The 12,287-nt window shown below is 40.1% G+C and overlaps 1 protein-coding gene across 4 annotated transcripts in view; it reads left to right on the top strand.

Annotated features, from left to right (window-relative positions):
• arnt2 (aryl-hydrocarbon receptor nuclear translocator 2) overlaps nucleotides 1-12,287 on the top strand; it is a 50,011-nt gene that overhangs the window by 25,651 nt on the left and 12,073 nt on the right. For all 4 annotated transcript variants that reach the window (XM_079487156.1, XM_079487155.1, XM_079487154.1 and 1 more), the window contains 4 exons: nucleotides 269-345; nucleotides 1,969-2,103; nucleotides 2,463-2,537; nucleotides 6,034-6,185. In XM_079487156.1, coding sequence (XP_079343282.1) covers nucleotides 269-345; nucleotides 1,969-2,103; nucleotides 2,463-2,537; nucleotides 6,034-6,185 — 439 coding nt within the window. The remainder of the gene's footprint in view (nucleotides 1-268; nucleotides 346-1,968; nucleotides 2,104-2,462; nucleotides 2,538-6,033; nucleotides 6,186-12,287) is intronic.

The raw sequence follows: 12,287 nt of genomic DNA, 5'->3' as shown, positions 1-12,287 counted from the left end.
GCTGCGCTACTGCTTTTAGAAAGATTGAATTAGACATTAACAAACTCCTGATGAGACAAAAAATCAACAGATGCTTTTAGTAGAACCGTTAAAAACAAACCTGTGTGTCCTGTTGTCTCATTACTCAAAGTACAGATAAAGACGTTAGTCATCAGGGTCCGACTGGACTGCGTGTACATGTGACCTTTTCTGATCACCAGATGTTAGTAGTTCTTGTCTGTGACATCAGTGTTTGTTCAGATTGGCTGTAATGAGTATTGTTTTTCAGGCATGACCATTCCGGATGAAGACACGGAAGCGGGTCAAACCAGCAAATACTGCTTGGTTGCGATTGGAAGACTGCAGGTATGTGTCATCCAGTGACGTGCAGAACAACAAGTGATGAATTCAAAAGATTTCTATTACATTCCTCTAAACAGAGCAACTGTATAGAACTTCACTAAAGACGACTTTGGGCTGTGCTATTGCAGAGCAACCCCCCAGCATTATTTACATGTATGCATTTGGCAGACGCATTTATCCAACGTGATTTACACTGCATTAACATATACATTTGTTGCTAAGTATGTGCAATCCCATGGGAACACCCTAGAAATTAATGTACTGCAAACAACACAAAACACCATAGAAACTGCATAGCAACACCCTGCATAGGAACAGCCTAGAATCCTCATGTACTGTAAACAACACAAAACACCATAGCAACTGCATAGGAACAGCCTAGAATCCTCATGTACAGTAAACAACAGAAAACACCATAGAAACTGCATAGCAACACCCTGCATAGCAACAGCCTAGAATCCTCATGAACTGTAAACAACACAAAACACCATAGCAACTGCTTAGCAACACCCTGGCATCCTTATGTGCTGTAAACGGCACAAAACACCATAGCAACTGCTTAGCAACACCCTGGCATCCTTATGTGCTGTAAACGGCACAAAACACCATAGCAACTGCTTAGCAACACCCTGGCATCCTTATGTGGTGTAAACGGTACAAAACACCATAGCAACTGCTTAGCAACACCCTGGCATCCTTATGTGGTGTAAACGGCACAAAACACCATAGCAACTGCTTAGCAACACCCTGGCATCCTTATGTGCTGTAAACGGCACAAAACACCATAGCAACTGCTTAGCAACACCCTGGCATCCTTATGTGGTGTAAACGGCACAAAACACCAAAGCAACTGCTTAGCAACACCCTGGCATCCTTATGTGCTGTAAACGGCACAAAACACCATAGCAACTGCTTAGCAACACCCTGGCATCCTTATGTGCTGTATACGGCACAAAACACCATAGCAACTGCTTAGCAACACCCTGGCATCCTTATGTGCTGTATACGGCACAAAACACCATAGCAACTGCTTAGCAACACCCTGGCATCCTTATGTGCTGTAAACGGCACAAAACACCATAGCAACTGCTTAGCAACACCCTGGCATCCTTATGTGCTGTAAACGGCACAAAACACAATAGCAACTGCACATCAACACCACAGTAATGCCTCTTCAACAACCTAAACAAACTCTAGCACCAAAACAGGCATGCTTGACTCGTACCTTTTTTAGAATTTGCAAGTCAGCAAAATGATTTATTTGAATAATTTTCACATACATATACATCATGTCTCTCTGGGGGAAATCTAAGAAGCATGAAGCGTTAAACTTTAATTTATCACAGTTTCACATATTTATATTGCTTTTCACATATTAATTCAGAGAAATGTACTAAACCCTTCAGAAAACAACCAAGTCGGCTCTGTAAACAAATAAACTTATTGTTTCGCTCTGGGTCTCTGCAGAAAAGCATAAATTGTTGTGGACATCCTTTGGTTCAAAACTATATACTTCTGAGTCTTTGTAACGTGTTTGGGCAATATGATTCTAACATTTATGATGTGTTAAAAAAATGTCCTTACCCGGTCTTTAAATAAAGATTTTACTCTGCGCCTCGTCTCTAGGTGACCAGTTCTCCTGTTTCCATGGATATGAACGGCGTCTCGGTGCCGACTGAATTCCTCTCTCGCCACAATTCAGATGGCATCATCACTTTTGTTGATCCTCGTTGCATCAACGTGATTGGCTATCAGCCTCAGGTCGGTCATTTTCTATTGGTGGATTATTTGACTCAGAAATGATATCATTTGTCTTCACAAACCTGTATATGACATCAAGCATTGTTGTGCTACGAAGGAGAAAGAAAGTCAAAGAAAAATGCTTTTTTATCTTCAGAATCCTTTCACATTAATAAGACATTTTTAAATGCTGTTTGCTTTATTTGAGGTGCACAAGGCCTTGCTCATTGATTCATTCTTAAATCAGAATGCTGAGATTTCCCAATTATTCATCTTGACCCTGAAACTGCCGTCGCTGATGCGCACTGTGTTTGAGAAGCACCTCGAGCTTTAAAACATCAAACATTAATACTCCTGTTCATTTCATGGGGTTTACGCAGGATCTTCTTGGCTTAGATATTCTGGAGTTCTGTCATCCAGAGGACCAGAGTCACCTGAGAGAAAGCTTCCAACAGGTACCGCATTTACATTCATGCAATTGACATTTGACTTATATCTGTTATATTATTTATTCAGCATTAAGCTACTTGCACTGCATTCCAGCTATATTGTGTCCGCGCGTGTGTGTGTATATATATATATATGCGTGTGTGTGTGTATATATATATATACTTTAGTGGTTATCATGAGGTTAAATCAGCCAAAACGAAAGGCCCGCGGTGACATCACGAGTTTCCTAGAGTTTCTTGTGAAAGGACACCGCAGTGTCTCGCGCTGTCCTCACATTTTCGAAGACGCCAAACTCTGTCATTAAAAGTCAGAGACCTCCGTGTGAACTTCATACTGAGTAAATGTCACTTTAACCTACATTTTCACTTTCGTGCACTGAAGAAGAAATATCTCCGTCTCTGCTGACATTTCAATGATGACATCTCTACCTCGCCTGCGATTGTAAGTTCAGCAATAATATTGAAAACCGAGACTTTCATTTTGACTTCATTGCATAGAACGTCGAATGTATTTCTGGGTCAAAGTGACTGAAAATGATATTACCACATTTATTTGTATAACCTTGTAGAACCTGTTTCTCAAAAAGTTGAAACTTCATAACGTTTGCCTCTCTATCGCCATCTCTGTTTGAATTATAAAAGTGCAGGTTACTTATCTTTAGGTCGAACATCAAACTGACATTTCTTGTCAAATCATATCTACTTACAAAACATAATTAAAAGCTTACCATCATATATCAGATACATGGCCAAATACTGACTATTTAATTGTTTAACCGTTTCTACACGAGAGTGCTCTTCTGTTTTACCTCACTTCCTCCCGCTGTCACGTTCTGTCATCTCTCTGCCAATTAAACCTCAACCTCTTTGACTTCCAGTCCACCTTCTTGTTTTTCTTTCTCTTTCCTCCAGCTCTTTGTCTTTTGGTCATCCAGATCTTATACTCTCTCTCTCTCTCTTATACTGTTCTTTTCGTCTTCGCCCATTCTCTCCAACCTCCTGTCTGGAAGTGTAGATATGATCTGTATTCTCTTCTCATCCTCATATATTCAAACACATTTATGTGTGAGGGGATATTTTATCCCTAACGGCTCACCATTTTTTTTCCGTGCCCTGCTTTTTAAAAGACCCTCAAATCTCCGGCAGTGTTTCTGGAGAAGGCCAAGGTTGAACGGACAGTCACGACACAAAAGACATTCGTCAAAGTATTCCAGTGTTTCTCGCCGTAGGCCTGTTGACCGCTGATAAAGACGTGGCTGGCGGATGTCCAGAAAGGTCTTCGGAACCTGAGACCACACATAGGGGTGTATAAAAACATTCGGCACCTTCCCTGAGCACATACACCTGTTTCTCGAACATCTCTTCGTCTTATCTGGTACTCGTGAAACCAAAAGAAAACAGTTTAGCGCGGGGAGATGCTAAAGACTGGAGATGGTATTCTAGGAGCGTTTGATATTGAGGTCTGCTGGATTCTTTCTTGACAGAGAGTCCCTGTAGCTGGAAGATTTGGAGTGCATAGTTCATTAAAGAATGAAAGATGTAGCGAGATTTGAATCGCATCTCACAATTCCTTGGCTCAATGTTAAGCACGTTCCTGGATGATTTATTAGTACTTTGTCAAAATTGTCTTCGTAATCTGTCATCAGAATTGAATGAATTGCCCTCAATTCCTTTTTTGCCACTTTCAGACTATACAATATCTTTGTTTGTTATGATGGTCTCATTGTCTTTAGGGGGACATTGCCCCTCCAGATTTTTCTTTTCATTTGGAGGTCAAAGCGGCCTGTGATGCCGTTCAAGACTTGAAAAATCTTTGTCTTGCTCTCCTAAACTCGTTTTCTCTCACAAGATCTTTGTTTCCGAAAAAGCAAAAGGAAAATGCCCTCTTGTCGCCAAGAATAATATCTACTTTAAACACTGTATATAAACTTTAAAGGTCAACTTTGTTTTCTTTATTCCGGCTGGCTGTTCTCTGTGTTTAAAGTAGCTGTTTTAAGACACTTAAAAGGTCCAGTGTGTAATTTTGTGGAGGATCTATTGACAGAAATGCAATATACGTACATAACTATGTGTTCAGAGGTGTATAAAGACTTTATGTTTTTAGTATCTTGGAATGAGATATTTCTATCTACATACACCGCGTGTCCCCTTACATGGAATTCGCCATGTTGTTGACTGTTATTTTGTGGTACTCGGTTTATTCAATGGTTTTTATTTGGGTAACCTCTTACTTTGTTTTTCTTAATAAACATAATTTATACATCGTAGCTGAAGTGACTTGAAAGGTTTTTTTATTGTTTACATAGCTTGCGCTGTAAAACTGATCTAATATAGCCTACCACAGTATTCAAAGCCAAGGTTTTTTAAGGATAGAAAGAGCAGAAAAGAAATAGAAGTCGGAACTAATCGGTCAGGTGTTGACGGAAGAGATGTGTTTTCAGAATCTGCTGATCTTGTAACAGCAGGCAGATCATTTCACAAATGTGGAACCGATCCAGAGAAGGTACGTGAGAGTGATTCTTCCCCTTTGTGGGACGGCACCACAAGACGTCGTTCATTTTCAGAGCGCAGGGATCTGGCGGGAACATATGTCTTTATTAGCGAGTGAAGATAAGGGGGTGGTCTTGTTGGCCAAAAGCAGAGCCTTGAATTAGATGCGAGCGACTATAAGAAGCCAATTTAACTTAATGAAGAGAGGAGTGATTCCATTGGCTCACCGAAGACCACTCTTGCTGCTGCATTCTGGATCATCTGAAGAGGTTTGGTTGTGCAGGCTGGGAAATCTTTTTACTCCCAGCCAGTAGCGCATTGCAGTAGTCCAGTCTGGGCAGGACAAGAGCCTGGACTAAGACTTGCGTAGCATGCTCGGATAGGAAAGGTCTAATTTTCCTAATGTTGTAGTAGAGGATGAATCTAAAGGACCGGCTGGCAACCTGATCGGTGTGGTTTAGCTGACCATTGATCAACACTCACAGGCTTCTGGCCGTTCTGGAAGGTGTGATGGTCGATGAGCCTAGTTGAATGGAAAGGTTGTGATGAATCTGCGGGTCGGCCGGGATTACAAGCAGTTCTGTTTTTGCAAGGTTCAGCTGAAGATTGTGGTCCTTCATCCAGAGCGAAATCACTCGGATCACACGGATGGCCGGGCTGAACAGGTGGAGTTGTGTATCATCCGCATTGCAGTGATAGGAAAAGTTTTATACGAAAACACTTATGGCACAGTTGATGTGTGGTTTTATTGTCAAGCGATTTTAGCAATATCTGTCTTTCCTCCTCCGAGTAGATAGAACTTGGTCTTAAGTGACTGAAATAGCTGCCTGGAGGCAATGCAAATATGACCGCGGAATGAAGACACTTTCTTAAAAGGAATCAAATAAAGACAGATGTTAGTCGGCACATACATTTCTTTGTTTGTCTTTTAAAGCCACGTTGACGAACGCCACTCTTACGAATGTCGATTGTTGTGATGTGAACTGTTGTTTCGTTCTCTTGTTTCGTTTAGGTAGTGAAGCTGAAAGGACAGGTTCTGTCGGTCATGTACCGATTCCGTATGAAGAACCGAGAATGGATGCTCATCAGAACCAGCAGCTTCACCTTCCAGAACCCGTATTCAGACGAGATCGAGTACATCATCTGCACCAACACCAACGTCAAGTAAGTCGAGCCTCGGTGTGTCGTCCGCTCCGTGGTTGCGTTTCATCGCTCTGGTCCTCTTCTCTGCACCAAACCTTGCATCTTCTCTCCATCGAAATAAACTAAACATACATCACAGCGCTCTGGCCTGAATGCAGTACGCTCGGTGACTTATGGTCTTGGATATTTGCCGTAATTAGCAGCGGTCGGGCACATCCACGACCGAGTCGCCCCGGGATGATAAGTCAGCCTTTGTTTACGTGGCCTCAGAGATGAAATCGATGTCATTTATTCTCCTTCTGTTTAACACCTCTGAAATGAGGCAGAATATTTGCCCGTGGCGGTGGAAGAACGAATCGACTTGATTTATGCGCACGTATTTCTTATGCATTTTAAAAGCGCCTCTTATTTACTCCCGACCCCTTAGGAGTCGCTTTGGATGTTTGTCGCTCACGGTGTGGGCTTGTCGAAATAGTCAGTGAATGCGATTTATGACCGGTGGGGTTTTCCCCTAACCGTACATTCGGTTGTCATAATCTAACCGCTAGATCTCCTAGCTACATATCAATCAATCCCTATCAATGTCTACATAGACAGCTACCTACTATGGGGTCTCCTTAAACTACTTTCTCATAAGTGATTCTTTTGAATGATCGTACACGAGCAACACGAATAGGGGTCTTCATGAAAAGCGCATTAGAGAGTCAACTCGGTTTATTCCTAATGGATTTGGCCGGGAGGTTTTGTTTTTAACATGACTATGATAAGCAGAACGAATATACAGCGCATACAACTCCAAATATATTTCAGGAGGCAAATACAGAGTCGTTCGACAATACATTTAAAGGCATTTTATTACACGGCTTTCTGGAATACTTGGACAGTCGTGACATTCCAAGATCCGTTATCATTTTGACCGGTGCAGTTTGATACAAAAATATCAAATACCAAATAACAAATTTATAAGATACGGTATATGAGATGGTATTTACAAATGAGTTTCATGTTCGTCTTGTTTGAACAGGCTAGAAGAAAAATTGACAAACTAGACATTTTCCTCTTGCATGACTCAATAAACCTTTTCATCGTTTCCTAAATTTCTCACCAGTGATTCTCTAGACATGTTATAAAAACAGAGAGACATTTCATGATGTTTTGTGTCTGTGGTCTTTGTTTCCACACTACTGAATGAGCGGGAAGGACTTACATCTCCCTCGAGAGAAGAAAGACTTTGTTCGGAATGTAAACGTCTTTGTTTTTTTGAAACCCGAGTCATTCCGCACTTCAACAGATACGCGTTGAAGCAGTTAATAGACTAGTCGTCTTGATATATTTCGACCATCTTTTGACATTTTGTTATCAGAGCAAACACCACACATCCTGACAGAATCGATCAAATCCATCACTAATACTTGAAAATGACTATGATGTTGTTTTCCATCAAAATATAAGGCCCCTTCCTGGAGGATGATGTCATCCATCAGCTGTTAAAGAGATCTTGCAAAACGCCAACGTTTGACTTATGATTTACTGAGGATTGTAATGAAACGTCAGAGACAAATAATATTCCCAAGAAAACCTTTTAGTTTTGTTTGAAGAAGTTGGTGAATTTCTTAATAAAGTGCCAACCTACTTGATTTTAAAATTGGCAGACATTTTGTCCTTTTTGGGCTTAATCTTACTACATACTTACTAATACAGAAAACAATTCTATAATTTTAGCGATCAAATGTACTTTTACGGGAAAACGAAACAAAAACTTTGAGTGAGTGATAAGCAATAGGTGTTTCAATCTAGTTTAACTAGTTTGAGATGGAGGCATTCACATTATACAGCGTAGTAGTCATGTCTCTGTACAAGTAAAAATAATCACACACAACATCTCCTGAGAAAAGTATTTTTGGCCTGTCGCTGAAAATTTAAGACCAAATGTGTGAATACGAGGTGTGTGTGAACCCGTGTGCGACTATAAACACCCGAGCGGTTGTGTGTGTGTGCGCTTTACTTTTGGGAGACTGTAAAAATATGGGAGAGATTCATCAAACCTGTCTTCAGCTTTCCCAAACCCCCCGAACTACATCGCACACATATATCACAGGCGACTTTTTCTCATGGAGGCAGGTGAGACGGCACTCAATACATAAATAAATATAAAGTATGAGAAAATAATTCATAATATGGAATATTAGGCTTGTAAATCTGCTTGCTATATTTGCGATAGCTTATCAATTAGTATATACTACAAAATACTGTAGTATCCATTATACTGCATATACTACTGTTTACTGCTATAGTAAATACTGAAGTATTGCTCATTTAAATACTTTTACTTCTGGATTGTCTGCAAACACATCCCAGGGTGAAAGAAGCCCCAAAAACAAAGAAACAAAGCTTTCTTACGTTAGTTGTCTTTATCTTGTATTGACTTTGAGTTAATGGGTAAATATTAAGTGCAGAAGGGATCTGTGAGTTGAATATTCATGTGCGGTAGGGCCAAGGTTAGACAGGACACCGGCAAACTGCCCACAGATAGAGAATAATACTATGGGAGAGACGGAGGGCATGAAGAAGACACGGTGGGTGGAGATAGTCACCCGTCAGACAGACAGCGTGGTCGCTAATCGGATAAAGTGAAGACGGCGAGAAAAGAGATAAACGTTTAGTGTTACATGTTTATTGCTTGGTATAGCGACAAAAACATCAGCTTGGTTTAGAGACGCATTCATTTGGCATCGCCCTTAACCAACCAACGCCATTTTTCTTCTGCTCTATGTCCTCTCCAACCCTTCACATTTCTTACATTTTAAATGACACATTTTTAACACTTTAAACATTTTGTATCATCAACATCCGTTTCCAGCTCTTGGCATGTGTCTTTGGCAGCTGTGAAAGAGCCTGTGGCCGTATGTCTGCTACCAGAAGATCTGGGCTTGTGATTAGTGGTTTTGGGTCAGACCCCCTGTGACCCTCACGAATCGGCCCAGTTTTGAATGTACATCACGTTACGATTTACGCTGTAAAAAAAACATGTTTTTCATGTTTAATGTAATAATAATAACTTTTCAGATTTTCCCACATGTTTTTGAAATGCGTAAAAAAACGTCAAATTATAGAAAATGACCGCAAATGTTTAAGAATAAACATAAAAAAAGGTCATTTTACATCAAAAACAGTTTTCTATGCTGCTGGAAAAGTACAGTTTCTTTAGCATTTTTTACAGTGTATTTTTGAAAAACACCAAATTACAGAAAGACAACAAAAACATGGAAACTTGTCATTTTACTTGAAAATCTGTGTCCCAGCAGCCAGAAAAATACATTTTTACGTATTTTTGAAAAAACTGAAATAAAACTGTAATTTAATTTTACAATAGACTGTATAAAACATGCACGTAGTGTCCGTGACATCACCCGTAGGTTTGTGAAGAGCAATTTTGAAGCCTAAAGTGGGTGGAGCCGGCTGTCACCATCTTGGCAGCGAGTCAGTCTCTGTTCATCGAAAATGTGCAAAAAGGTGGGATGTGGGTGGAGCTGAGGTGACTGGTTGGTGAAACCACCTGTCACTCCGGTGGCCACGCCCTTAATTATGCAGGATTTTAAGGCTTAATATCATTTAAAAGGATGCGTTATCAAAAGATTCACCCCCTCACAGTTACTGTGAAGAGCAAAATTAGCTTTATAAACCAAATGATTTTTGTTCCAGGCTGTAAACATGTTTTTCTCTGATGTAAAGTTGGGCCTTTTAACACGGGGCTCAATGAGATTCTGCTCTTTTAAAGCCAGCCTCTAGCAGCCAGTCAATGAATTGCAGTTTAAGCCACTTCCGCTTTCACAAGACAGACGGGAAAGTTGCCGTGTTTAGTTTTTTTCACTGCCACAAAGAATACAAATTTACAAGAAAACATATAAAAGGTCATTTTACGTCAAAAACTGTTATTTTATGATTTTACTGGCACCCCAGCTGCCTGAAAACTGTGAATTTTACGGTACAATATTTTGTATCTGCTTGGAATTTATGATTTTTGTTGAAATTGCATTCATGTCAGAGCAGTTAATACATATTGAGATATATCAACCACCATCAAAAGGCCATGAAAAATATTGGTTGATTCACCCATTCTGCTAAACTGCCCTTAAACCAGACCACACCCCATAGATATCCATGCACAGACTTCTGTGACTTGAACATGAAGCTCCTCAGAACTAACAATAAAAGTGATTGTGAAACAAAAGTTTGGGTATTTTCTTCCAGGCGCCAGACAGACATACAGATAACACAGCAGTCAAAGCTATTGGATGAGCTGGATGAATAGATGGATTGTGTTCAAAGACGCTGCGCTTATTCCACACAACGTGAGCTTATTAGACTTTCAATAGTTTGGTGTGATACTGTAATATGAGCTATAGGATGGATGTGGTGTTGTCTAATGGCATGCACTTACAATCTCAATATTTTTAGGTATTATTATATGGGTCTATGATCTCAGTATATGGGTTTTGTTGCGTTTAATGTCGTTTTGTACCAAAATTATCTTCTTTTGTGTTCTGCAGAAGAAATGAATAGAGGTTTAAAATAACACCAGGGTGAATAAATGATGACATATTTTTGGGTGAACCATCCCTTTAAAGAACACATGGAAAACAGCGGTAGAGTGATGCTGAGCTTTTAGGGAGGATTTTTGGGCCTCTGGAAATAATATCAGTACGTGTCAGGCTGATATCTTTCTCGTCTGCCTGTCTTTGTTCATGCCTGTCTCTCTTTCATCACCATCCGTGGTCCAGTTTCAGCACAATTCACTCCCCGTTACCATGACAACTATCATAGTATTCTTCCAAGGGCTCGGACAAGTCCACATCTTCCATCCTGTGAGACTCCTCCCTTTCAGAAGCCTGTGGCATACAACCGATCGTAACTTCCCGTGTCGAGATTAAAGCGCCGTTGTGTTTTTCATATGTGGAGATGTAGAGAGTTAATTGTGAAGAGCGCCAGTTTGGCTTCCTAAACGATACGTGGATGTTTTTGCCATTTTTTGCAATTTTCGTTTCAATTTCTTCCCCTCGGTTCCTTCTCTTCCCGAGAAGTTCAAGTGTAGTTCAGTGTTTTGGGTTTGATCCATCTCATTCCAATGCCGGTCCAGGTGGCCTAATGCGATTCCAGACTGAGTGCGCATTTCAAACCGCTAATGTTTGTGTATTTTCATGGGCCATTTCCAACCCCCTCTTGACATAATGGGGTTCTTAAGCGTAATACGTTTTCCTTTCGATAAGTAAAAGCCCCTTACTTCATTTTCAGGTGAATTTGAAGCTCCATAACAAATCACAGTGATATTGAAACTGAACAAAGGCATCTTATTTTAAGGGCTCAGCTTTTCAATGGGAAATTTCCAATGGGACTCGAGATCTGTTTTCCTTGAAGGCAAGGACACTCCGGAGTCGTTCCAAAACGTATTGATCAGTTTAAGACATAAATGGAACGTCAAAGGTGGGCAACAATGTGATGCTTTTTTTTAATACGCAAAATATTTAACAAAAAAGATCATTCTACGTTTGAATTTACTAACGTAGTGAATACAGGAGGATCATTATTAGCTTAGCTTATTGCTACATTTAGACGACTTTTGAAAACAATCGGAAGCCATTCATAGTCGACCCCTGAAAAGACTTCTCTTTTCAGTTAAGGTACTTTTTTGCATCAGTAATAAATCATAATCCAAGAGATCCTTAACGTATAGAAGATCTTAAAGGTATAGTTGCATTAAAAATCAGTTAAGGTGGAGATACACCGATATATCGGACAATAATCGGTATTGGTCGATAAAAGCAGGTTTTCACAGTTTCGGCCGATAGTTTAAAAACAGCCAATGATCAAGGCCGATATATCCCGTCAACGAAATGAGGACAGGAATATGCAATGAATTTGTGCTCCTTGTATAATTTTTAAAAAGAAATATCAGTTGTTTTTATGTGAACTATTAATCTTCATAATCTGAATAAATAACATTCAGAAAGTGAAGAAGTATTCGTTTAATCTTCAGAATCGGTATCACTCGGAATAATCGGATATCGGTGGAGACGTTTAGCATCGGTGCGTGTTTCATAAAAGGTTTAAAACAGCCAAAGTAGA

Source organism: Barbatula barbatula (genome assembly GCF_947034865.1).
Source record: "Barbatula barbatula genome assembly, chromosome: 1".
Classification (NCBI taxonomy): domain Eukaryota; kingdom Metazoa; phylum Chordata; class Actinopteri; order Cypriniformes; family Nemacheilidae; genus Barbatula; species Barbatula barbatula.
This window is presented reverse-complemented; position numbering and strand designations above follow the sequence as displayed.